Source organism: Sardina pilchardus, chromosome 18 (genome assembly GCF_963854185.1).
Source record: "Sardina pilchardus chromosome 18, fSarPil1.1, whole genome shotgun sequence".
Lineage (NCBI taxonomy): Eukaryota > Metazoa > Chordata > Actinopteri > Clupeiformes > Clupeidae > Sardina > Sardina pilchardus.
In genome coordinates this window covers 17,620,992-17,648,744 of record NC_085011.1, presented here as the reverse complement: position 1 = coordinate 17,648,744, position 27,753 = coordinate 17,620,992, and the positions used below count along the sequence as shown (strand labels likewise).

At 46.0% G+C, this 27,753-nt stretch overlaps 1 protein-coding gene across 5 annotated transcripts; it reads right to left on the bottom strand.

Moving 5' to 3' along the window:
- Positions 1–27,025, bottom strand: plekha1a (pleckstrin homology domain containing, family A (phosphoinositide binding specific) member 1a). Of its 5 annotated transcripts, none has more exons than XM_062519051.1 (13): positions 26,898–27,025; positions 21,117–21,307; positions 20,577–20,633; positions 19,979–20,024; positions 16,923–17,020; positions 15,627–15,758; positions 13,844–13,975; positions 13,119–13,187; positions 11,939–12,003; positions 11,675–11,738; positions 11,474–11,563; positions 6,060–6,134; positions 1–3,221 (listed from the first exon to the last, which is right to left on the bottom strand). In XM_062519051.1, exons 2-13 carry the CDS (start codon positions 21,258–21,260, stop codon positions 2,850–2,852), a joined length of 1,344 nt encoding a protein of 447 aa, XP_062375035.1. In that variant the 5' UTR covers positions 21,261–21,307; positions 26,898–27,025; the 3' UTR covers positions 1–2,849. The 5 variants fall into 5 exon arrangements, with proteins under 5 accessions (XP_062375035.1, XP_062375037.1, XP_062375036.1 ...); XM_062519053.1 differs by having other exon boundaries at positions 13,844–13,972; XM_062519052.1 differs by lacking the exon at positions 26,898–27,025 and adding an exon at positions 23,830–23,956.
- Positions 27,026–27,753: the final 728 nt, after the last annotated feature.

Sequence of the window (27,753 nt, the reverse complement as noted above, 5' to 3'; positions counted from 1 at the left end):
TTGTTTGAATTAAAAAATGTTTATTCCTCTTTTTGTACCATAGAATAAATAACACAAAATTAACAAAAAAGAACATCAGTAACACCAGTTGTGATGAACCGAGTGGAATCTGGATTAAAACAATTTGATTATTTTTAAAAGTAGAAATTACGCAGGCACTTTTTCAGACAGTAACACAGATTTTGCAGCAAACTCACAGGCCCTATTAAAACACTCTCACAAATAAACTCACACAACCGCGGGGCTGCTTACTTCCACACAATTACACACATATAGTTTGGCAGGGCATGTACAGGCACATGTGCAGCAGTAATCTAGAGGAGAGCAGTGGAATACAAAAGGTCCAGACTTGAAACGAAACACAGCAGTTAACTCCATCCAAATACAAAATAAAAGCTTTGCGGTCTACAAACGGTCACAAACAGATATCGATGGCATGATCGTTAACGGGTATCAAACGGGCCAATCACACAACAGAGATAATCAGCTGACCACATCCAGTCCTGCTGCTGTGACAAACACAAGAATCTGCGCTGGTTAAATAATAAACCGCATTTTAGTTAAATGCTAACAGGATTAGTGGACCTCTTTCAATGGAACTGTTGTCTCCCACTCTCAGTACAGTTATCAACAAGCCACTTGTCGAAACAGTGTGTGTTTAATACTCTCATACATTTAAAACACATGTAAAATGCGCTTGCATCTTCCATTCAGTCTCTTTATGAACAGGAAGTATATCTAAAAAAGGGTGATCATGATCAGTTGGCATTTCATTGGCATCAATCTCACTCAAGCCTTTTAACAGCTTTCTCGAAACCATTGAGATCACAGCAAATGCAAACAGGAAAGAAAGACAGCCTAGGATAACAGAGCATCTGAAGAAGGCAATTCACTATGCTTTTGCTGGCACATGTAACACAAATATATAAACACTTGGTCAATTCTCCTGTGCTCAATATTTTAAACAGAGATAAAGAAGTGGAGGAAAAAAAAAACACAAAACACAAACAAGGAATCCACATCAAGCCCTAGATATGGGTTCCACGGACATTTAAGTTTTCTTAGCCTCTGGTTCAGTCAGTAAAAGGAGGAACCTTCAATCTAATGCAGATCAGATGTTTAAACATTGTTATGAATCTCTTTATTAAGACTCCCTCAAACCAATGAGCTGCCACTGTCTGATTGTTTGTTTCGCAAGCCAATGCTACTCTGCAGCTTGTAGTTTGTTTATGTACCACACGCTCCTCACCCCATAAGGAAAACATATACCTCCACTCAGGTAGTCTCCAGTTTGGCGTCTTGGAAACGTCCTACTTTCTCTCTTTGTGCTTTCCGCAGTGACCTCAAGTCCAAGCCTACACGGTCCAAGGATGATGCTTGTTCAGCACCCTTCTTTGCAGCTATTAGGGGTAGTAACATTTGAGGACCCATGGCTTGACAAGTCACAGGCTATGCACCAGATCTGAGGACCTTTTTATTCTGTGTCGTCTCAGCCTGTAGGCATTCTTTGTGGCTTATTTATCATCAGCGCTTAAGGCTTATACTAACTCCGCTGGTGGGGTAGGGACCTTCTTTTCTGCTACGCAGTGACAGTTAAGAAGTGGTTGCAAAAATATGTATTTCAATTTGTCACATACTACCTCTCAGTACAGTATTCAAAGTCCCAACTTTTATAGGCCAAACCAGACACTAAATACAGTGACTTAGATTCACGATTTCCAAACAGTAGATTTTAGAAATTTTAAGGGTATCTACAATTCTATATCTACAACACGGGATGCATCTGTTTGTTTTCAATGTTAGCTTTAAAATTCATGAAATAAGCCATGGCAAAATATGACTGTTGAATTGTATGTGTGCATGTGTGTGTGCATATGTGTGTGGCATGGCCATGATTAGTGAGTAATTTAAGGCTGCGAGCTGAGCATGTACAAAACACTTGCCTGCTCCCTTTCATCTGTTTAATGATAGCATATTTAATATATGGTTAGGAAAAAACGTTACGGTAGAATAAACCGATGACTAACTGCTTGGGTTATTTTTGGGGTTATTTTCACAGCTTTTTGCCTGTGTTGAAGTCCTCAAATCTTGGCTTCAGATCATGTCAAGCAAAGAAAAAAAGAAATAAAATGTAGGAGGGGGACAAAAAGGGATAAACAGTCCATTCCCTCAAACACATATCTCTTTCCACTTCTTCAGCAAGAGGCCTAGAAAGGATACGTTCCCAGTGGACAGCTGTCTGTCCACATTACCTTGAAACCTTGAATCTTCCCCCTTTTTCCACTCCGTTCATGACCAGCCTTTTCCTGCAGCCTATAATCTCCACTGGCCTCCCTCTGCAAACCTACTAGCAGCCTGCTAGCCTACAGCAATCACACACTGGAGTCCTGCCACTGCCATGGTTCGGCGCTGGCAGCACGGCCACTATGGAAGAAGGCTTGTCCGATTTGAAAAGATAGATTAAAAAGGGGGGGGGTTGGGGGGGGGGGGTCTGAAAGAGCACCCCAAAGTATGCGCTGATCTGTCCTGGACGACCAGCCACGCAGTCTGTTAGCTTGCCTGCAGGATGATGCGAGTGAAGAGCCTCCATTGTTAACACTCCCCGAGCTTCTCCGATCTCTTCTCATCGGTCAGGCCAAGGCTGCTCTCTCCATGATTCCAGTTTCGTCTATGCAGTCGCCACACTCATCTCTCCCACTGTGTTCCACTCACGTTTTCTACTAACAACCAATGCAAGGGGAGAGAGAGTGTGTGTGTGTGTGTGTAAGTGTGTGAGTGTGTGTGTGTGTGTGTGTGTGTGTGTGTGTGTGTGTGTGTGTGTGTGTGTGTGTGTATGTGTGTGTTAAAGATCAGACCAAACTGACAGGCAGCTCAGCATCATCCAGATCCAGGGGGGGCTCCGTGGGAGGGCACGGCTCGAAGCTGCTGCGCCTTCGCCACGGCGACTCGTCGTCCTCCTCCTCCTCCTCCTCCTCCTCCTCCTGCTGCTCCTGCTGGTGATGATGACGATGGCGGCTCACTTGGAGAGACGGGTTTCCTGCAGGGACAGGCGGGCCTGCGGCCGGGGGAGCGGCAACAGGCTCATGAAGTGCTCGCTGTCCCAGGCCAGGCCGCGCGGCACCTCGCCACTCGCCGCAGGCTGGCACGCCGCCAGCGGGCGGCTGAGGGGCGGGGCCGCACGAGAGGGAGCGGTAGAAAAAGGAGGAACCGACAGAGTGCTCCTGCAGCGAGACAGGGGGAGGGGTGGAGGGGACAGAGAGAGAGAGAGAGAGAGAGAGAGAGAGACTTACCATATGCTAAAGTTTGATATCTGATTAAAATATGTTCAGAGTCAGACACATAATTCAGTCTTTAAAATATAACCATTTACAGAATAGCTGAAGTCCTCCATGCTCATGAGCTTGTTGGATAAGTCACAATTGGTTGAGGAGGGAATGACTATGGACTTCATAGGACACTGCCATTTAAATATGGTAGCATTTTTTTCAGACTTATAATCTAGCCTGTATTACTGTGGAAACCACTCATTTCTCCATTACATTAAATAAAAGGGCTCACAATTTGATATGCCGGCAATATGAAATGAAACGGATGGTGATCTATAAAGTGTTTTCCTCCACCCCTACCAAAGATAGCGCGTGCATCCCAGTTATCAGCAGAGATCTTGCTTACAAGGCCAGAGAGTCACAGTGAGTGAGAGCAAGGGGGTAAATGAGCAGTGGAAGAGCAGCACAATCCATGAAGGGTTGGTGGTCACAGCAGTAGCAAGTAGCAACAGTTCTAGTGGCATCAACAGCAGTTGTGGTAGTACCCAAAGCAGTGGTAGCGCTAGTAGAAAAAGCAGCAGTAGTGAAGGAAGATAGGTAGGTCTGGTGAGAGCAGCAGTCGTGTGAGAAAAACCCTCCTCGTGGTAGCGGCCATCATTGCCGAGGTCTGAGAAACACACGTTGTGGAGCTGTCAAGGCTGTGGTTAGTCGCAGACTTAATTATGGTAGTTGTGGCAAGTGGAGTCAGTTGAGAGTTAGCAGAGTAGCATTGCGGGCAGTTGGTTTTCGAGCTGTTCCTGTGGTAGCCAGTCACAGTGATTGCAGCATAGGCAGTGGTGGTAGCAGTCGCAGTAGCAATTTAGAAACGGTAGAACGGAAGCGGCACAGTGTTCATTTTTTAAGAGTTAGTGTTTCTGTATTAGGCCTCCCTTTCTGAAAGAGAAGAAGGGGTGTTGAGGGAAGGAAGAGAGAGAAATGAGAGAAAGAGAGAGAGAGGGAGAGAGAGAGAGAGAGAGAGAGAGAGACAGAGAGAGACAAGAGAGAGAGAGAGAAGGGAAGAGGGGGGACAGGACTTGTGTGAGAAAGAGGGAATAGAGCATATAGCTGCCCCATGTAATGAGGTTTGCAAATAGAAATGAAGGGAGTTGCAGTGAAACTATAAAGTAACATTGTTATTGGAGAAAAATGACTGGAGGAAAGCCCCCGTACAGGCCCTGCATAGAACTTTTTTTTCTCTGACTGTAAGCAGAACTAAGTGAGTAAGTGAGCACACACACATGTACTGTTCGTGAGCTGATTAGCTTCTTACGATGACTACAAGTGGTACAAGTGGTCTGAGGTATGCATTCCCATTTTAACCCACAGACCCACTTACAGTGAGGTTTCAACATTGTGGCTGTGGTAAATCAATGTGGGAATAAACTTGGCATATTTTATCTGCTCCTCTTCATTGACCTACAGCACAGTGTACATCGTTTAGAATTGGAACAACATCTTTCAGTGACGGCTAGGTTTGGAGAGGTTGCAGAGCTCCAATGAGTTTCAGTCAACAGCAGGTGTGAACAAATAACCTACTGTAGGGAGCTCACATGATTAACTACTTTCTTGGTATTGAGCATAGATTGCTTTGAATAAATTAAGAAAAGAAGTAAATTAGCGCAAGCTACTTATATTGAAATAGTAGGAGATATTGTTTTGATATCAACAGTGATCAAGTCCAGACTATTTAAGGTCATATCAGTACATACCACAGGCCTACTCTATTGCACAAAAATGCATATGCATAATACAACTAATTGTTTACTCACAGTCACGGTTTATAAATGAGACTCAAGGTGAGGAAAACTAAGAGGGTCCAGTCCCTCCAGGATCTTGCAAGGATTTGTTTGTTTGTTTGTTTGTTGTTGCCGTTAAAACACAGCAATTTTCAGCTGCAAATAATGCTTAAATATTGTGGTAACAAGAGGTAAATTGCAATTCCTTGTAAATGCTTCAATTTGAATTTCTGAAAATACAAAATGGCAAAACCTGGGAGGAACCGAGAGTTGCATAGTGGTAAGGCTGGGTTTAGGGGACACAATGCACCAACACACTCAAAAACAAACCGAGAATAATCTCACACACATCACTTCCAACTCAGTCCAGTAACTGTAACACAGGAAGTAGAAAAAGGGGGACAGGACATGGGTTTGTTGTGATGGAGATAATCAAATGCACAGGAATGCTAGAGCTAGTTAATTAGCTTCACAGCAGCTCAGTCAATGGGAGGAGGGGGGGGGGGCTCACTTGTGCTTTGATACAGTACAGTACATCTGCTAGTTTGGACGTAATGGGGGGTGGTGTGGGGGGGCATGAGGGAGATGTTTCTTGTTAAAGTGAAATATGTGCTGTGACACTGCCGTTGGGGTGTAAGCATTAGGGAGAGATGGGAGATCAGGTGATGACTGCAGGGTAGAGGGAAGGCAGATGTAGTCTCATTAAGGAGTTAAAAAAAAAAGGATACACCCTTTACAGCAGAGACATATTTTACCCATGTTGGGTGAGGAGGAGGAGAGACAGTGAGAGACACAGAGTCGAATTCAGGCTGAAGGACAAAAGAAAGAAAGACAAAGGGGAAAATACGAGGAGGAGGAGGGGGGGGGGGGGGGGAGAGAGGAAAAGGGGTGCGGAGTTTTTTTGAGCGTGGGAGCGTGTGAGATGGCGGGCACGGCTGAGCTGCACTGAAATCACCTCTAAACCACAGGGGAGAGAGAACAAAGGCCAGAGAGGCGGCTTTGAGGTAGCGGAGCTCACATACGTGCTGCCTTCAGCGACGCGGGCCCAATACCTCTGAATACAAGGGTTCGAATGCCGTCTGGCCTGACGCATCTGAAACAACACAGTGCAAAGCCGCATTAGAAAAGAGAGAGAGAGCAAGAGAGAGAGAGAGAGAGAGAGAGAGAGAGAGAGAGAGAGAGAGAGAGGGGGGGGTGTCTGTACTCCATCAAACCCCTTCAGAGAAAGAGAGAGAGAAAGAGAAAGAGAGACAGAAAGAGAGAAAGAGAGACAGAAAGTGAGAGAGAGAGAGAGAGAGAGTGAGATAGAGAGATGGAAAATGACAAAGAACAGGAGACAAGAGAGAAGAAAGGGCTGTGGGTTGTCACGACCCTGTCATGGTCAGACCTGCACCCCGCCCATTCTTCTATTATCTTTCTATTTGTTTCATTGTTCCAGCAGGGGGCGGTAGACGTGTCAGCGCACAGGTGTGAGAGATTTGGGCCTGATGTGGGCCAGTGGATAAAATGGCCACTTCCCATGATGCGGGCGGACTCCCTCTCCTCTCGACCGTCGTTCTATTATGTTATAGTTTGAGTCTGTTGATCCATTGTACTTATACTACCCCTAGACACTATTGCACTACATTTTACTTTTCATAGCTTCATCATACTGACTTTCTATTATTACTTAATAAATATCATTTATTGTTACTTTTGCGTGGAACTCCATTTATGTTACCCATGCTTGAGCCAGCGTGTGTGACATGTGGGGATCTCGTCCGGGAGTAATTCGGTTTCGGTAGCTATTTTGGTACGAACGTGCTTTTCCGGGAGTTCCACTCATTGTTTGTTTAATTGTAATTGTTTGGTTAATTGATTTGCGGTTTCCGGTTGGCTTTGACGGTGAGGGGGAGTTCCGCGGCGTCCTGTGCTTAGATGCAGGTCTACCTTTTTGCATGCAGCGTTTTTCACATGTGCTTGGCGTTTGAGACCTGGAGAAGACAAATAGGGTAAGTTTGAGCTACATGAACCCCTGGTGTTAGGTGAGACCGCCTAAACGTTTGTTGTTTTGAGTTAAATTGTTTAGTTTAAATTGGCGTGTCGAACGTGGGGAGACTGGCTAGCAGTCTAATCGCAGGAGGGCACGCTGAAGACATAGGCTATGGAAATATGCAGGGTTGTCTTTTTCGTAGTTAGATACTGGGGCAGCTCCTGTTAGTGGCCAGTATATTTCTCCGGTGTTCTCTGACGCTGGGTTTCATTGTGAATGAAAGACGCGCATGAGTTGGTTTTGAGTGATTGGGCTTGGAATGGGAGAGGCATTCTAAATAGACAACGTAGTTTTTGGTGGCTGTTTTTGTAGCATGGAATTTTGGTAAATGATTAGTAGGCCTAATTAATGGAAAATCTCAGTGACTTTTTTGCTTCCCCATCGGAAGAGGGTTTAAATTGTCTTAAGAAGGATCAACTGCGACAAGTCGCGCAGCATTACCAATTTCAGTTAAATCTTTCGAAATCGGCAAGAAAAGAAGAGATAAAACAAGTGGTTTCAACAAGATTGGTAGAAATGGAGGTTCTTTCTTTAGATGTAGAAGCAGATCCAGTGGTTCCAAAAGACGCATCTACTCCTAGAGGTGTTCATATGACTTTTGAGGAGCAAAAGGCTATACTGGAGTTAGAGATGAAACGTGATAAATTGGCAGCGATAGAGAGAGAGCAGGAGAGATTGCTTGAGTACGAAAAGCTGAAGGTGCGTGAGCGACAGACTGAGAGAGAAAATGAGCTAGAGCGAGAGAGGTTTAAGCTCATTGAAGAGGGCAAAATTCCTGGTGGTGTTCCGGATAGAGTTGGGCCTACACCTCAGCCAAACCCAGAGTTAAAACTGTCGCATATGATCCGATTTTTGCCTAAATTTAACGAACGTGACCCCGATGTCTTCTTTTCATTGTTCGAAAATATAGCGGATGATCGAGGTTGGAGAGATGAGGAATGCACCTTGTTATTGCAGGCAGTGATTACGGGTCGGGCCCAGGATGCTTTTGTAGCCCTTAGTTTTGAGGAGCGTAAAAGTTATAAGGCGGTGAAAGACGCAATTTTGAAGGCTTATGAGCTCATTCCGGAGGCATACAGGCAGCGTTTTAGAAATTGGAGAAAAGGGGACAGGCAAACACACACGGAACTTGCTCGTGAGTTAAACCAGGTGTTCTTTCGTTGGTGCGCGGCCGAAGGAGTTAACACATATGAGAGTCTAACTGATTTGGTAGTGTTAGAACAATTTAAAAATATTATTCCAGATCGACTTGAAACTTACATAAATGAACATAAAGTTAAAACTGCTGCAGAAGCTGCAGTGCTTGCAGATCAGTTTGTATTGACTCACAAACCTAATCCGAGAGATCAAGCACCTCACAGTTTTAGCCGTGATGATTTTCGGCCCAGACGTTTTACTAGTGGCCCTAGACCAGATTATGGTGCACGAAATAAAACTGATGAGGGAAATTGTCATTATTGCATGGGCGAGGGTCATTGGAAAAACGAGTGTCCCGTATTGCATGATCGACACCGGAATAGGAATTCTAAGTCCGTTTCGGAAAAGGTTGGGGTGAGTTTGGTGGCATGGTCTGGCCGGACTGTCTCCTCTACGGTTAGGACTCAGAGTTGTGGTACCTCCACGGAGGGGTTGGGTGGTGAGAGCGCTCGTCCTTCCAAGGAGGAGCCGCAGAAAGGACGTAATAGTTTTGATGAATGTGCTAGTGAGAGCTATGGTCCGTTCATTACAAGAGGCTATGTGTCCTTAGTCGGCAGTTCTGTAAAAGTGCCCGTAAGAGTGTTGCGTGACACAGGAGCTAGCGAGAGCTTTATTGTTCAGTCAGTTTTGCCATTTAATAAAACATCTGACACTGGGAGTTGCGTACTGGTCCGGGGCTTTGAGATGCAGACGATCTCCGCTCCTCTCCATCGGGTGGAGTTAAATTCTGATTTGGTGCAAGGAGAGTTTGTCATGGCTGTTCGTCCCTCACTGCCTGTGCCAAAGGTGGATGTGATCATTGGGAACAATATTGCTGGTGGATGTGTTTGGCCGGGTGTGCTACCACCTCCTGTTGTGAATGTTGAGCCTGTTTTACCAATTGTATCTGATGAGGGTGCGAATGAGTTCCCAGATGTTGGTGCGGCTTGTGCGGTGACTCAGGCCACGAGTCACGCACAAGATGATCAGTTTGTTGATGTTTGTCCAATTTTGCCTGTGTTACCATCCTCTCTGTCTCGTGCTGATTTAATTGCAGCACAAAGAAAAGATAAAGAGTTAACTGAGCTACGGAATGCAGCATTGCCTGAGGGGGAGATGAGAAGCGCGATGAGTGGTTATTTTATTGTGGATGGTTTATTGGTGCGTAAGTGGCTGCCGTCTGATCATGATGTCCAGAGACCGGTGTTGCAGGTAGTTATGCCAAAGGAACATCGTGAGTTAGCTATGCAGACTGTACATGGTGGTGAGTTCGGGCACTTTGGTGTCCGCAAAACATACTGTCGGTTGTTAGAGCATTTTTATTGGCCGAAAGTAAAACGTGATGTGGCCAAGTTTGTGAGAACATGTAATCTCTGTCAGATTGCGAGAGAACCCAATCAGTCTGTGGTTTTGCTGCCGATGCCTGGGTCGCCTTTCTGCGCGAAGTTTGTTGGACCTGTTGTGCGTCAGGTGACAGAACGTGACTATCTGGTGGAAACGCCCGACAGAAGAGCAATGCAGTTACGTCACATAAATTTGCCTAAGTCAGACTGTTCGCAAGCTAGTAGTGAAACTGTTTCCAGTGGCGATAAAGTAAGATCTGCTGCTTTGGCTGTAGTCGAGTGTGGGCCCGTTACGTCTCAACTGGTGGCAGCAGATGACGATGTGATTGGTCCAGACGACACATTGTTACAGTCACGGCTGAAAAGTTTGGCTACTCTTGAAAATTTGGACTGTCTTTTAAATCGCTTGTCCCTTCAACATGAAGAGTTGCAGTCTTTGATTCTGTCTTTTAATGGCCTTCTTTCTGATAAGTTTTCCTTTACTGATTCAACTCAACACGATATTGAGGTTGGCGGTACACTGCCCATTTGTCAACGGGTTTTTCGAGTTGCTCCACAAAAGCAGAAGTGTTTAGATACAGAACTTAAATATTCGTTGAATCATGCTCATAGGTATTCGTCACATCGGCTGTACGGATAATGCCATGGCTGATGCCCTGTCCCATGACTTGAAGACTACTAAGCCTAAATGATTGCCATGTCTTGTTCTGTCACCTGTCTTTGTGTTTCTCCTGTCTCCTGTCCAGTCTATCCTTAAATTTGCTTTTTCCAGGCGCCGGAGATTGCTGGTTGTGCTGAGACTGGGAGGTTTGGGGAAGTCTAGAGGGCAGTAGGCTGATAAAGACTGGTGGTGGATGGGTTTCTAAAGTCTGGTTGGGTTATGGGTGTTGGTGGTGGTGGATTTTCTATTGTTGTCTATGCCCAAAGGTTTTTAAAAATGTTATAGCTTAAAATGGTTTGAATGTTTACTCTTGGTGCAGACTTCCCACCAAGGTGGATCGTCTGTTTTAAGAGGGGGGGTGTCACGACCCTGTCATGGTCAGACCTGCACCCCGCCCATTCTTCTATTATCTTTCTATTTGTTTCATTGTTCCAGCAGGGGGCGGTAGACGTGTCAGCGCACAGGTGTGAGAGATTTGGGCCTGATGTGGGCCAGTGGATAAAATGGCCACTTCCCATGATGCGGGCGGACTCCCTCTCCTCTCGACCGTCGTTCTATTATGTTATAGTTTGAGTCTGTTGATCCATTGTACTTATACTACCCCTAGACACTATTGCACTACATTTTACTTTTCATAGCTTCATCATACTGACTTTCTATTATTACTTAATAAATATCATTTATTGTTACTTTTGCGTGGAACTCCATTTATGTTACCCATGCTTGAGCCAGCGTGTGTGACAGGGTTGCATCTGCACTTTTTTTTCTCCTTTCTCAGCAAGGACCATGTTGCTAGCACTGACTTCTGTCCTTCACCTGCTGCAGTCAGTGCACACTCACTACCACATCTCCCTTTTCTATGTGTGTGTGTGTGTGCATGTGTGTGTGCACTGTGCGTGCATGTGTGTGTGTGTGTGTGTGTGTGTGTGTGTGTGCATAAGCTAGTGGGTGCAAGTGGAGGGCTCAGAAGATGGCAAACACTGTAGACGGCAAAAGAAACAAGCATGAACAATAAAGGTCATTTGAATAAGTCATTTGGTCCCGTTCATTCATATTCAAGACAAATGCTACCATAGCTGTGGAGGAACTGATGAGATGGGGCAATCACCTGGTGATGATAAATGTGTGTGTAGGTGCTCAAACAGTTCATATGCGGGCAAGTGTATGGGTGTGTGTGTGTGTGTGTGTGTGTGTGTGTGTGTGTGTGTGTGTGTACATACTGAAGCGGCTGTTCGGCCAGGCCCTCTCTGGGCGACGATGGCCCCCGAGATGGCTTTGATCCAGCTGTGCATCTCCTCTGGGCTATCAGCCTGTGATGGACAGATGATGAAGTCAGGAGACTAAACCACACACACACACACACACACACACACACGTTAAGAACGCTGTTTACACAGTGGTACCACTTTAGGACGGCTCACCTGGACGTAAAAGGTCCTGGAGGATGTGACTACTTCAAATAGATTGTCTCTCATCATTATATCGCTGTAAATACATGAAGAAATGACTCAGACATGACAAAACAGGAATAACTCAACCATGACAAAAGGAAGGTGGCAATGTTTTTTTTTTTTAAATATAGGACCCTAGACGAATGTTGGTGATTTTCAAATGAACAGCAATAATCTAGGGAAGAGAAACTCCATCGGTTTCTGATACCAGTGCTTAGACTGTCACTTCCTCACCTCTGTTTGCACTCCTGAACTTTGTGGACCTCCTTCAGCGCGATCAGACGCAGAGGCTCCTTCTCCTGTCAGCAAGGGAGAGGGTTAACAACACGCCACGCTCGCTTGTTTTAGCCTGAGAGCAAAAGTGTGATTATGAGGGCATAAAATAAGGGTGTGTGTACATGTGCAAACAAACACACACACACACACACGCACACACATTTCCTATAACTAATCTTGAGCTCAAAGGTCAAACGCTCAATGCAACAACAAGACATCCACAAGAAGGAAGTGAGAGTATTATTAAATAAGTCTCGCAACAGAGACAGGCAGGGTAGTTTGGGTTGGTCCCCTGGAGTGATGGCATTGTCCACTGATAACAGCTAAAGCTGAAATCCTCATGGGCCAACATAAGATGTTCCTCCCACTAGCCCCTTGGGCCAGTACATCTGATTGTGCTGCATTTACTTCAGCGCTCGATGTGTCATGCATACAGATGTGACATAAGCAGGACTCTGATGTCCGCGGGCCTCTGACATTTTAAAACCCTGATGTGATTTTTGGGGGTCAAGTCATCAGCGTTTATTTTTGTTGCTTTGCCATACATTTTAATGCCACCTGTTCAGACGAATTCATTTGAAAAAATAAAAATAAATAAAAATAGAAACGTCAGCTGTTGTAAGTGCCATCGGCCCCGAAGCAACACTGCAGGGTAAGAACACTTCATAACATGTAGAGACTTGCCCTTCTGAGGATAATCTCAAGAGCACATATGAACTCGCACACTCCATGAAGAGGTGGAATTTCAGAGGCAAAGTCCTCTGCATGTTCTAGCATGTACTGCAGCATGTATATATGTTGTATATATGGCTTTGGGAAAGATTAAGAGACCACTGAACATTTTTTCTGATATCATCCTATGGTTGCTGACTGCCATATTCAAAAATAAGAGACCACTGCAAATTTTAATATGCCCGTCAATTTATTCAAATGTCACTCAGCAACCATAGGATGACATCAGACAAATGTGCAGTGGTCTCTTTTACAATAACACACACACACACACACACACACACACGGTGTTGCTGAGACCAGGGTTCAGACATGCTTGGGTGGGTGCCGGGTGACAGAGTCCATGTGTGGAAGAATAAAGACTTTTTGGAGTGCTGTATGAATTGAAAGAATGAAAAGGACTCACTAGATCAGACTTGAAGTAGCTCAAGGAGTTCTCCTCCAGGATGAAATATCTGCGCTTCCAGTTTTTCATCTGTTTGATTAAAAGCAAAAAAATCTCACCACTTGATGTTCTTTAAGGTTTTTGTTATACCTAAATAACACAGTTGTCTTACAATTGTTTTCTATTCAGAGACACATCAGAGTGAAAATATTTACCATCTACAGCCACAATGTCCGTTAAAGCAACACTACTCAACAATTTGGCAATTTGGACTTTGGGTACATTTTTAAACAAACTACTTTTGGTACCATGTTCAGATTAATTTTGAATATGAGTATAGAACATATAGACATACAGTATATGTCATTAGCAGTCACTATGACAACCATATTGCTAGAAGATACAAGTTGGAATTGAGGCAAGATCATATCAGTGCAAACAGGACTATTGAAGGTCTTTTTTTGAAAATGTCCACGTTTTTAATGCTTTATGTGGTGTCCAAAAGGTTTCTGAATGCTTTCTAGGCAGATGGCTCACAAGTTTTGGAGGAAAACTCCACAATGCTTGTCTTGACGTCAACCAATAACCAAAACTGCAGCTAAACTGAAACCAAATCTTGCTGCATAAACCCACTGAGGCTTTAACGACATCAACCACCGTACTACACGGTTGAGTCAAAGTCCTATCTCAAGCCTGAGTCACATCCGTAGGCCATCTGCAGTTTTTCGGCCGCGTGCGGTGCTCACCACAGCTCCTTGCTTGACGCAGTAGCCGGCCTTGAGGACGGCCTGCTCCTGGGCTGGCCGGTAGGGGTGCTGGCTGTGGGAGCGCTTCAGGGCCTCCCGGTCGCCGCCGTTCTGGCCGTCTGCTCCCTCCTGCTGAGGAGCCGCGCGCACACACACACAGGCACAGGCGTCACACTCACAGACACAAATATCTAGTCCTTCAACTTCAGCATCTCACTCATCATCACCACCACCAGGCAGAGGCAGACATGCAGGTATCAAGACAGACACATTCAATTTCAGCAGATAGACACACCCAACCTAACCTCCCCACATAGACACAGACTCACCCATCACTCCACATCACTGGCAGAAACATGCATCAGCATGACTGACTGACAGACTTAAGCTGGATTCAGCTCATTTGCATATTGTATGGCCATCAAATGAAAGTTTGCCTTAAGAATACCTTCACTGGTTCAGCTGTGTTATGTGAGTTGTGCTGTGCTATGTGAGCTAATGTAACAGTAACCAGCTGGTCCATAGAGATAAAAGAGGTTCACCGGAGCAACTCAGAGTTTAAATTTTTAAATATTTATTTAAGGTGCCAACATCAGCTGGTCCATAGCTTTGCAGTATGCAAACTGGTTAACCTCCCTCCCAACAGCTTTAGAGTAGTGCTGGCAAGAGAGCTAGCAGCCTGGGATTGTAGCTTAATTGCTAGCACGCTCGACTTCCGATCCGAGGTGCTGCTGTTTGCGGGTTCGAGTCCAGATGAGTGCAGTGCTGAGCCGCACGGTTCAACATAACGCAGGATACACTAGTCAAGGGAAGGGCTCTGATCAGCTGTAGGGTCATCAGGGCAACAGGTCCAGAAATCACACTCTGTCTAGTGTAGGGATCACCAACCTTTTCTCTTGAAAGGGCCTTTTTTTTTTACCAGAAATAAAATTAAATCTGTCTGGGGCCGCAAAATTTCGGAACCGTTTAAAAAAAAAAAATCAGTTTAAAAATCTCTTTTACTAGATTCAGTCATATGGCATACTTGCCACCCTCATATATGCTGTATCGTACAGTGATATTTCCACTAACTGTGGGACAGCTTGAAGCCGACACTTCCATTTTCAGAGGAAGCCAGGGAGCCACTAGAGAGGAGCTAAAGGGCCACATGAGGCCCTCGCCGCAGGTTGCCTACCCCTGGTCTACAGCTTAAGGTGCTGTGTCCACCAAACGCGTTTTTTGCGCCGACGGCGACAATTTTCAATATTGTGCGCTGACCGTTTTTTACCGCAGCGCTCAGAGCGCTCAAGTTGAAATCTGTTCAACTTTTAGAACAGCGCCGGGCTCGTCAATGGCACTTCTCGTTATAAACCGTCTCTGGTTTTGGTAACTTAGCAACAATAAACACTAATCGAAGCGCCGAGAAAAGGAGGTTGAGGGCGCTCTGGCTGTAAAAAACGCATTTGGTGGACACAGCACCTAAACGTCTGGACTCCTCCTCTGGTAGCAATATTTATTGTAGTAAAGCTTTAGCTATGTAAGGTTCTCTTTTACAGCTTATTCCTCATTTGCAAGCATTTGGGATTTGGATGGAGACCCAGTTTCAGACACCCCCAACAAATGCAGCATCACTGACAGATAGACACACCCCAATTATCCCCAACTGAATCTCGACATCACAGCCCGTTCTTCTCAACCCTCTGGCCTGGTTCACACCAGAGACTGAGGAGCAAGTAAACACACACACACACACATCCTCCACAACCTAAATGATCACCCGTAGCCTTGAGAGCAGCAACCGCACCTGAGTCTGTGTGATGATGGGGACCCCTCCTATGATCTCGGTCCTGTAGGAGACCTGCTTCCTGAAGCCCTGGCCCTCACACTGGCCCCTCTGCAGCTCACCTGCCTGGGCTGCCTCACAAGGCTTTGGCACCTGGGGACGCGCACACACACACACGCACACACACACACACAAATGATGACACAGATTTTACAATTGCTTCACTCAAGGAGTATGAGTGGTGTGAGTGGGGGGTTATTATGTAGTAAGTTGAGGTTCATTTGACTGTAAAGCAGTTTGCATGCCTTGAAACGCACTATATAAATGCAATGTGTTCCCGTTCCTGTTGGCACATTAGTCTATGAGTGTGTATTCTGGTGTCTATCACTTGTGCATGTGTGTGTGTGTGTGTGTGTGTGTGTGTGTGTGCGTGTTATTACGTAAGGGTGAGAGCAAGCACATGAGTGTCATATATCATGTGAATGTGTGTGAGATTTTTTGTGAAATTCTGTAGTGTGTGTGTGTGTGTGTGTGTCTGGGGGAGGAGTGTGTGTATATATGTGTGTGTGTGTGTGTGTGTGTGAGTTTGTGGGATAGGGGTGTGTGTAATATGTGTGTGTGTAAGTGAGCGTGTGCGTGAGCATGTGTGGGGTCAGCTGAGGAAGTGATGATGCAGGAGCGTGGTCCGTGTAAACAATGCAGCATCCTGTTGTGCAACCTGCAGGCATGGTTATGTGACATAGAGGGTGTGAGCCACTCTCACAGTAATGACAACACAGACACACACACAGACACAGACAGACAGACAGACAGACAGACATAGAGACACATACAGATAGATGGACCCCGATAGAAAGACAAAGAGAAGAGTAATGATAAGGAAGGAAGGGAGAATAAAGGGTAAATAGAGGGGAAAAAAGAGAAAAAAGAAGGAAATACAGTCACATATAAAGGGAGAACTTGAGGGGTATGAATATACTGTCAGTATAAAAAGTAACAGAATGATAGTGAAAAAGAGGGGAAGAGGAAGTGGAAGAGGGGAAGAGGAGGAGGAGGAGTAGATGGGATGAGGAGGGGTAGCAGAGTGTGTGTGGTGCGGAGGCATATTTGTGCTGGCAGCTGGGTGCATGGAGGCCTCTAATTTCCCTACTGTGAACCCCGCTCCACTAATCACGCTAATTATAGATACCAACACATCACACACTACGTTCACTCACAGCGAGGACAAGCAGGAAGCAAGGCCTGTGTGTGTGTGTGTGTGTGTGTGTGTGTGTGTGTGTGTGTGTGTGTGTGTGTGTGTGATCACATAATACTCACAGTGATTTTGGTTGCATTGTTGAGTGCATTGACCCACTCCACCAGGTCCTGCTGATCATTCGCCTGCAGGAAGAACTTCCTCATGCCGGCGTTAATGACTGCAAACACAGGGAGAGGGGGGGGGGGGCAGAGAGAGGGAGAGAAAGAGAGGGAGAGAGAGAGAGAGAGAGAGAGAGAGAGAGAGAGAGAGAGAGAGAGAAAGAGACAGAAACCAAAAGAGATGGAGAGGGGGAGAGAAAAAAAGAGAAAGAGAGAGAGAGAGAGAAACCAAGGGAGATGGACAGGGGGAGAGGGGGGGGGGTGAAGAGAGTTAAAAGTTGGAAAGGGCAATCAATGGCCATTCACAGCAGCACACTCTGAACTGGGGAAAGCTGCTTGTAATTCCAGTGGGACACTTTTCAACGGAGCACCTCAACAGTGGTCCATTTCAGCCCCTAAAGAGTTCACACCTAGGACAGCGCCGCTCGCGCTCCCAACGCACACATCCCCTCCGCATCTCCCCCCCCCCCCCACAGCGCTCTGCACCGCACCACACCACACCGCACAGTGTGTGCCGCGCTGACTGCAGGGCTGTGGAGTGAGCGCACATTAGTTCTGAGTGAGTGAAAGTGCCCCAGAAAGAAAGGGCCTCCCACTCTTGTTCTGTCATTTATTTTCTGCTCACTCCTTCTCTGCTGAAGTAAACTCGGTTAGTGGGGGGGGGGGGGGGGGGGGGTGGAGGGGGGGTATGGTGTGAAGAGGTCTGCAAGCACAATGGAGGCCCTTCTTCCTCCATGAATGTAAATTAGTACGAGAGAGAGAGAGAGAGAGAATGGAGAGACCGAGCAAAGGAGAGAGAGAGAGAGAAGAGAGAGTGAGATGGGAGGTCAAAAAAGCAAGGGAGAGGAAAGAAAGAGTGATAGACGGAGAAAACGAGAGTGAGTGTGGGCGAGTTAATGTGTGCAACCATGCGTGTAATGGGACTGTGTGACTAAGGTAGGCCGTGTAGGTGTGTGCATGTGTATCTGTCAGAGAGAGAGAGAGAGAGAGAGAGAGAGAGAGAGAGAGAGAGAGAGAGCATGTGTGCGAGGTCTATGAGCGCATGTGTGAGCCCTTCTTGTTAGTGTGTGTGTGTGTGTGTGTGTGTGTGTGTGTGGTATGTTCTGATGCCTCAGGGTCGGCCAGGCGTGTTTATCTCAACATTTATCTCGGGCAGGGACCTAGTTACATTTTAGCCCAAAAATCTGTGGAGGGGAAGCGTGCACACAAATGAGCCATACTGACTGGCACAACCAAGCCATAAAGTGGAACTCGAGATTCCACACACACACACACACCGCCACAAACACACACCCACACACACACACTCACGGGTCTCTGTGGTTGAGTCACTGTGCATAACCCGCTCATAAGTCATGCTTTTTGGCCGGGGCATCTGTATGATTCACACGCCGTCGGCGTCGGCGCTGTGGGCCTCCTTACCGTAAGGCACCGATAAATAGCCAAACAGCCCCCGCCGCCAAAACAACACGCGAGCAGCGCCACTCCGTAAGTGGAAACACATTTGGGTTCGGAAACACGACACAATAATGGCAACTGAAAGGCGCGCTCCATTCAGATTAAAACACCACGACGGACTCGCATTCGCAATCGTCCACTGCACAATGCACGTCCAAATGGCAATGTACAATGAGTATTCTGAATGAACACACTGAAACCATCCATATACTGTACATGGCTTACAGTCAAAACACTACTGAATAGAACATTGCAACTAGGTTGCAGCAAAGAAGAAAAAAAAAGCACACAAGAAAAATGTTAAGAGACCTGGTACACGTCAGGGTTCATCTGACTGACTGAAAGATTGCCATCGTGGTACAGTACACGTGCACTGCTATCAAAGGCGTTTCCTTACATGTTAGCTACCTTCCTACTTGTTTAATGTTAGCTACCTTCAACCCCATGTGTTCAGTATCTACTGTCCCATCACACAGTCACCAATAACCCCTTGCTTTGAAGGAGATTTTGTAAGTAATGGCAGAATCACACCTTGCGCCAGGATATCTATAAACACTGTGAACTAACCAAGGAGATTTTGATGAGGATGCCAGCATCTTGTGAGAGATGGTTCTCTCTCTCTCTCTGTGTGTGTGTATGTGTGTGTGTGTGTGTGTGTGTGTGTGTATGTGTGTGTGTGTGTGTGTGTGTGTGTGTGTGTAACACTTAGACAAGGATACGCTAAAGCTTGTATGAGGTCAAGCTTACCATGCATGCTTTAGAGAGGGTCCTGAATAAAAGTGTGCATTACTGTTTAAGTTCCTCACTAACAGCAGGTGTGCCCAAGGGCCAATCCCCTGCTCTCTGTCTGGGCAGTCTGAAGGAGGAGGAGGAGGAGGAGAAGGAGGAAGAGGAGGACATCTACAGCCGGGTCTGGCCCTGCCTGAGACGACACCACCGCTGATAAGACCAGCAGCAGAGGACGTCCCGTCACGTCCGAGGAAATCCCACTGTGGAAACAGTGAGCCTTTGTACGCTTATGCGCGCGCTCACACACATGTTGGTGTGTGACAGAGAGCACATGATTGATTGGGTGTGTGTGTGTGTGTGACAGAGAGGAGTGAGAGAGTGAGAGAGCGAAAAAGACAGAGACAGACAGACAGACAGACAGACAAAGAGAGAGAAAGAGAGATTCTTCAGAGGTTGCATGTCTGAGTGTTTGTGAATATTTTTGTGGTATGTGTGTGTGTGAGTGTGTTCCTGTATACGGGGGTGACCGTGACTGTGCAAGTGCGTGTGGGACGAGGGCGGCCAGAAGGAAACGGGAGCGTGTTTGTTAAACAGAGCTCACTGTGGAAAGGGTCAACACTGGGCCTGGGCCTGAGACTGAGACTGATCTCACCCCCATCCTCCTCCCTCCTCAGTTTCCTCTGCCGCTGAGAAAACCACCAATACCAGAACACACCCACCAGCCACAGGATGAGCCATACGAGGCCTGTGTCTTTGCACGCTTCTCACACACACACACACACACACACACACACACACACACACACAGTACAGTACAGTACAGTACTCACCGAAACAGTACTCGGCCTTTGGCCTCAGCTTGGTGGCATCGCTGACCTGAAGTAACGAAAGAGAGAGAGAGAGAGAGAGAGAGAGAGCAAGAGAGGAGAAGAAAAGAGAGAAGATGAGAAAGAGAGACAGACAGAGAGAGAGAGGAAGACATAGAGAGAATTCATCATGACAGGCGTTGGTTGCTTTTCCTCCAGCAGGAAATCACTGATAAACACTTTCATTCAGCAATACCAAAACTACCACAAACCCACCATCAATGCCAAAGTTAGGCTACATCATCCAAAATAAAAAAGTAAAAATGGGTTCTATGGGACAGATGATGTGAAGAAGTCAGCATAACACCATATTCTAGTCTCTTGAAAGGCTGAGACAAAGATGGCGTTAAATAAAGGATGCTCTGCAGACTGATGCGGTCAGAGATCACTTCCAACACATTCTTCCAGGGAAGAGGCCTTACATAATTTACACTGGGCTGTGTGATGATGGTGGGATAGAGAGAGAGAGAGAGGGATAGAGAGAGAGAGAGAGAGAGAGAGAGAGAGAGAGAGAGAGAGAGAGAGAGAGAGAGAGAGAGAGAGAGAGAGAGAAACAACTCACCTTGGAGATGTAGGTGAGCTTAAGTGAACCCTGACAGGCTGCACCTATGGGCAGATTCTGCCCAGACGTGAAAAGAAATAAATAATGTCAACGTGTCAGACAAGAATACCAAATGTAGTTCACTCACACAGACATAAACAAGCAGAGGACTCTCAAAATAGATATCTATGTATTATTGATAGAGGGGATTCTTAGGGGCCAGGACTACTGAGACAGGGATGCACACACATGTTTAGTATGCCTCCGGTGATGCTCAAGGGCTGCACGCAATATACAAGCTAAGTCAAAGCTAAGGCTAAAGCTAAGGTGCAATCTGACATTTGAGACAAGATGCTTTACATTACTCTGTTTATTATTTTATTTTTTTAAGCAAAATATATTTTCATTTAAGGCTAGTAGCATTTTTTGAAAACATTTCTTTTTAACATAACATTAGGCCAGAGGTGTGCAAGTGCTTCACAGCAGAGAGGCCTAGACAGACATCAAGTCAAATTGATTTCACCTGCATGTAACTTTTCCCCAATAGCTTTGGCTGCTCACCTGTGGGTTGTCCATGTACCAGACCAGGCTCCCCTGCAGCCCCGTGTCCAGGATGAAGTAGCGGCGCAGGAACTTGCCGCTGCCCTCCTGCTCCTCGATGTCCAGGAAGCCACAGATGCGATTCTGCCGATCCACGTAAGGCATGGTGCCGGCTGCTCATGCCACAAGCACGCAAACGTCGCCGGCAAATGCTGTAGTGGAGGAAAGAAGACACAGGGCATTGAGTGTCTCGCAGAGAGAGAGAGAGAGAGAGAGAGAGAGAGAGAGAGAGAGAGAGAGAGATGAGATGAGATCTCTCTCTCCATCTGGCTCTGTTTTCTTTTCTCCAGCTCTCGCTCTGTTCCGACTGGCTCTTCCCCTCCTTCTCCCCTGCCTGCCTGCCTGCCTGCCTGTCTGTCTGTCATTCCTGCGATTCCTTCCTACCATGCCTTGCTCCAAACAGAGTTTGGGGCCGGATCCAAACAGCCACCCGAGTCTGAAGAGTCCTATTCATTGATTCATTTTTGTGTGAATCACACAGCAGACCCACGTCACATACCCCAAAATCAGCATGAGAGATCTGTATCAAACAGACGACGTTCCAGGCAAATTTATCGGTCTAGATAACAGATTGAGGGTAGCCCTACTGACTGGAGCCTGCATGTGGGCCTGTGAGTCAAAGAGAACTGCACGTACCAGCTGTGTCTGATTGCAAGGCCAGTGTTCGTGTACTTACTGTACCTGTTCACACAACACGGACATTAACACTCTTAATCACAGCTTCAGCCATGATGCTAACTTGGTCAATGGCATAACCGAAAACGAGAACAGCGTCAACAGCGGGAACAGTCTATGTTATGTCACCATGACCACAGATGACATGATTGCTGGAACAAAATGTCTACTTTTGGCCATTCTGCATATTCAGCAAAGGAGATAACTCACAAATTATGTCAGATGCTGATTAAAAAGCTGAAATCACTCCATTCACTATCAGCTGAAACACACACCCAGCACCCTTCATGACCTGAGTGATAGTTTAATGCAGATGGATCCGACCCATGCTGGGGCCAGGTTGAAAGAGAAGGAGTTTGAGCGCACAGTGAAAGTTGCAAAGAAAGGGTGGAGTGGTGGTGTTGGTGGTTGCGGCTGTGGGGGTGGAGGTGTGTGTGTGTGTGTGGGGGGGGGGGGGGGCATGAGGAGGGAAAGACTCAGACTTGCACACAAGACAAGAGTCTGCAGCTGAGTGGGCGGAACAAGGGCCAGCAGTGTGAGCGTGAGACGAGTGAGAGCGAGGAGGAGGAGGAGGGAGGGAGGGAGGGAGGGAGGGAGGAAGAGCAGGAGACAAGAGAGCGAGGAGAACACTTCTCTCGTTTATAAATAGAGAGCGTGAGAGGAGAAAGATACAAGCCAGTGGGGCGACGCGTCAGCCGGTGGACGAGGGGGACGGTACTGGACAGGACTTAGGGAGAGAGGAGAGGAGAGAGGAGAGGAGAGAGGAGAGAGAGGAGAGAGGAGAGAGGAGAGAGGAGAGAGGAGAGAGGAGAGAGGAGAGAGGAGAGAGGAGAGAGGAGAGAGGAGAGAGAGGAGAGAGGAGAGAGGAGAGAGGAGAGAGAGAAGAGAGAAGAGAGGAGAGAGGAGAGAGGAGACAGTGTGATGAAGAGTTTAAACAGCACCCTCTTAATTAAACAGCACCCTCTTAATTAAACAATGCTCCCTCAGACGGATAATGGCAGCCTTATCTCCTTCTAAAGACTACAGGCCTGGACACTTCAGGCCTGTGAGCGACAAAACGATGATATGGAAAAAAAAAAGAAGAGCGAGAAGACGAATCACACAAAGGGCTTATCAAAGACACAAAGGCAGCTGTGTCACTGTGCAAGGGGCAACAATGCAGGGGCAGAACTTTAGCATGATTCATCCAGAGGCCCTCCTCAGAACACATCGTGCCATGTTCTAGGGCCTCGAGTATAAAGCGGCCTCTTGTCTGCCGGAATGTCCCCCTGCCCCACAGAGCGCGAGCGTTGGCGTCAGCGTCACCCTGACGGAAGGGGACACGAACGTGCTCGCTGCCCAGTGATTGACTGGGGAGGCAGGCAGCGCTATTGTCCTCTCGTGATAACAGGACGATTCCAAATGGAGGCTCTCTGTCCTCATCTGTTAGGATTGTGTGTCTGTCTATGCCTGCCAGTACCTTCTCGCTTACACAAGTATTCTCCTACACAGACACACACACAGACACACAAACAGACAGACAGACAGACAGACAGACAGACAGACACACACACAGACAAAGACACAGACAGACACACCTCATCTGATTTGGAGAGGAGACAAGGAGGGAAAATAGGTCAGGTTGAAATAAATGGAATGAGTGAAGTCACACTCAACACTCAGGACATCAAAGAACGAGGAAATGAACACAATCCTGGTGCGAGGACTGCAATAGTCTCTAGACGCATAACTCTACTCTATCACAGCACCAGACTGGGTTTCTATCAGTACAAGCAGCAGTTGCTGTGCAGATGGATGAAGGGCAACCTGAGTGCAGAAGGAACATAATTTCTCAGCTTTTACCTTTTACCTAAAGCAATAGTGGGGGTCTTTGCAAAGGCACAAAGGCTGCAGTAGCCTAATTGCCCAACGAAATCACAATGCAAACAGTATACGGTTTAACCCTCGGCTCTCCTAGGGGTGGAACAAAATAGGAGGAGAGGAATTCAATAGTCCTTACTTGGTGCATTGATCGACGCATGTGACGCTCGTCAGGGACTGGTGCTGTGAGCTCAGAAGACATAGGCTAGACCTAGGCCAGCCAATTCTGAAGTCTTCATATCAGAAAAGCAGCACCTCAGCTCAAAGCACACGCTGTATGTGTGGGAGGCTGTTGTGTTTGACTGGAGCGTAACGAGAGGCATGCCCGGTCATGTTCACCTCAAACTTGTGTCAGGCACACCAAAAAGAAGCTTGAGAAGAAAGTCAAACTCAAGCACAGGCCAAAGGCACAGGCCACTGTACACAGGCTACCACCTTGACATTTAAAAGCTAGGCTACTTCAGCCTGCAGAGATGAAGCTTCCAATATCACACATTACCATTACAAGGCTGTGAAAGAGATAAGTCTAATAAATCACCTAGGCTGAACACACCTTCTACATAACTCGAGAAAAGCCTGTTTTTGCGTTCAGACCTAAAATAGTTAGTGGCTTATAGGACCCGAGGGATTTCAGCTTTTTGTTCTACTCGTTAAAATATTGCTAGCAGGAAAAGTAATGTGTCACCATTTAAATTATTTTGCCATGAACAGGGAGAGGCAGTGGGCATGTTAGAATGACTGAAAGGATAGATGCATTTACAGGGGGAAATGCAGTCTGCATTTTTATTTAGTTTTTAAAAACATCACAAATAACTCCAATGGCATGAAGAGAGACAAGTGTCCCAGATGAGCCCAGATAGAACATGACTGAAGTGTGTGTGTGTGTGTGTGTGTGTGTGTGTGTGTGTGTGTGTGTGTGTGTGTGTGTGTGTGTGTGTGTGTGTGTGTGTACACGTGTGTAGGGGAGGGGGCGTCTTTTTGACCTACTTTATGAAACATTGCAAAAGGAATCAGTGGTATGCAAGGCTGTGTATGATTACTGTGTGTGTATGGACATATAGAGCGTGTGTGTTTGTTTGTCTATTATTACATTGGATGATTCTTTCTATTCGGACAGGGTGGGGGGGAATAGGATAGCCTTGCTTTAATCCCCTAATCTTGCTGAGTAATTCCATTCATCTTCCTCTTTAATATATGATTTAATCCCTTCTATTGTTTTCTCCCTCCTGAATGTTACATAGCTAGTCTCTGCCATAACCTAGGCCCATGGTCTGAATGTCTTCAATATAGAATGTATCTTAAACACACACACACACACACACACACACACACACACACACACACACACACACACACACACACACACACACACACACACACACACACACACACACACACACACACACACACACACACACACACACACACACACACACACACACACACACACACACACACACACTCTTTACTTTTGTCATCACAGTTAAACAGCAAATCATCCTAAAACACTCCCTGAGCACCAGAGAAAGTAATTCAGGACTGCCCAGCATCTGAATAGTATGCAATAGTAGCTGTGTGCATTAACACACACCAACTCACTCTCTCACACACACACACACACACACACACACACACACACACACACACACTTCACAAAAAGACCTCTGCAAACAGCCAACAACTGCAGGAGCACAAGGTGAAAACCAGGTCACCATTATCTTCAGACCCCAAGTCCAAACTCTGCCTCTCTGGCGCTAGACCACAGACTATACACTAGCATAGCACTAAGCAAGCCTGAAGTTGTTTGAATACAATAAACAAATAGAAAAACAATAGGGTAGTGTTGGATTTTCTGCCAGAGGAGAGGACTCGTTAGTGATTGTGAGCTCAAATATCTAAATTGACAAAATTACGACAACAGACTTTTCAGCATTGCTGAACAACAGTTTGCATTTCGCTACATTCTCTCTGTCTCCATGTAATGTCTCTAAGAGACCAGTGTGGCTTGCCTAGTTTGCAGCAATAGGTGTGTGCATGACCAGGCCACCTTGCAGCCCACGTGAGTTTCCTGTGTTTTGCAGTGAAAAGGAAGGAAGTCAACTTAGGTGAGCCTCTGAGTTTGCTGTAAGGTGTATGGTATGTGAACGGTAAATGCTTGCGTTAATCCTTTCATATCAGTAAGACTTGTGATATGGACATGCCACAAAGAAAAACTATAGGCATTAGTCCTAAGGGCTAATTCATTCCGTTCAGTGACCTAAAATGCTTGTCCACTGCAGTGGGAAAAAGTGCAGGTATATCTCATAGTTCGCCACACAGTTTATATTACCAGACATATAGGTCAGCATGTTCAGTATTTTGATTTGGTGCTATGATTTCTTGTTTAGCAAGGCTTAGACAAAAGCATGGGAGTGCTTTACCTATCAAATGCATTATCAATCTTAGATATGAACACGATCGATAAACGTGTTGCATCTCAAGTCACCACAGAAAAAAACAGAACTTGTCATATCACTAGCGCTATCTCTAACTGTAACAAGCACACACGCCTGCACACACACAAAACGCAGTGATACTTCAGAACCAACTTCAACCTCACAAACTGGCAACCACACAATTTACAAGTTGTCTTTTCCTTTAATCTAGTCTTTCCCACATCTGTTATGGCCTGATGATGACTGTTTGAGATTGTTTCCAGCCGATTCATTTTAACAGTGCTTTTAGAACGAGCATCGCTACCTACAGTGTAAACACATGGACATCTGAAGGTTTTGACGCATACAATCGTCAAATCTCTGTTACTTTTACGCAAACCTTACACAAAAAGTTAACTTAGCCAGTGCTTACAATGTTATCCTAGCCAATCCCACTGGTGGGAGAGCTAGCCCTAGCTACCTTGCACGATAGCAATCACTGTTAACGCTAACCATAACCAGCTCTTGTCACGACCCATTTCTACCATATCTATAACATATTATCTATGTAACCAAAAACAATGTTGTAACGGTAACTTTTCAGTTTGCTTAACGTGGTCATATAGCCTACCTTGGTAGCTAGCTAACTGGCTACGCAGCTAACGTTAACTTATGTAGCAAGTTTGAACAAGTTCAAAATCCATGCTAAATCTGACAACAGAGCAAGCCAGTTTAACACATCTTTAGAAACAGGTTACACGAGCGAAGACGCTAGCGCCAACTGGCAACTTACATGGTTCTGTACCACTGAAGAAGTTGTGTAGACAGCGTGTATAGGATTTCAGCCCATCTCCCGTTTTCACCTTAGTGCCTGCGTGAGCGTGCCTGCTCTGCCTGTCTATGCGGTGGGGCACCACAGACACACTAGCGTAAAGCTTGTTGAACTGCGTTACGTTAACAACGTAAGTTACGCGCTGTATCAATGCAGACAGTCTGCTCTCCGACTCCAGACTACTATCAATTGACATTATACCTAGGCCAAAACAAAGGCTAAAATGTGCCATGAACAAGGGGAAATGATCAGCATTGGGACAATAAAGAGCTGTACGTATGGAGACTAACCTAGCCTACATTAATCAGAAACTGAACAACCGTTTCACATGCATTTTTTAAAATATATTTTTCACTTTAATTTGGCCATTTTGGTCTAAAGTTTAGAATATTGTCTAATTGCCTAATTGCACCAAACTTATAAAGTTGTTTGAGATTTTAGTGTAGAGTCCAAGTTTAGTTAGTCTACTACAGCGTGTAGGCCTAATTCTGTTTCAGTTACAGAGTGCCATCTGCTGGTGAAAAAGGGGTTCTTTTACTATCGATTGGCCACAGCACATAGCAGAAGGGTCGAGATGGGGCGCATCATGTCATCCTCAACTGGAAAGCCTCAATTTTACAAGCAGAGGCTGTCATAATATGCACCATATATCATTTCCTTGTGTAGTCACAGAAATGATGTAACATATTGTCGCCTACATATTTGTTTGTTTCTGTAATTGTGCTTGCATGAGTGCCTTTCTGACATGACCTTATGACATGACCTTATGACCACTTCTAAGTGCGTGTGTGTGTGTGTGTGTGTGTGTGTGTGTGTG

Excerpts from the sequence above, each read along its gene's own strand:
- plekha1a (XM_062519051.1), bottom strand. The coding sequence starts at position 21,260 with ATGCCTTACGTGGATCGGCAGAATCGCATCTGTGGCTTCCTGGACATC. Across the intron at positions 20,634-21,116 it reads GGTACATGGACAACCCACAG|AATCTGCCCATAGGTGCAGC; the intron begins GTGAGCAGCCAA and ends ACGTCTGGGCAG. Across the intron at positions 17,021-19,978 it reads AAAGGCCGAGTACTGTTTCG|TCATTAACGCCGGCATGAGG; the intron begins GTGAGTACTGTA and ends CTGTGTTTGCAG.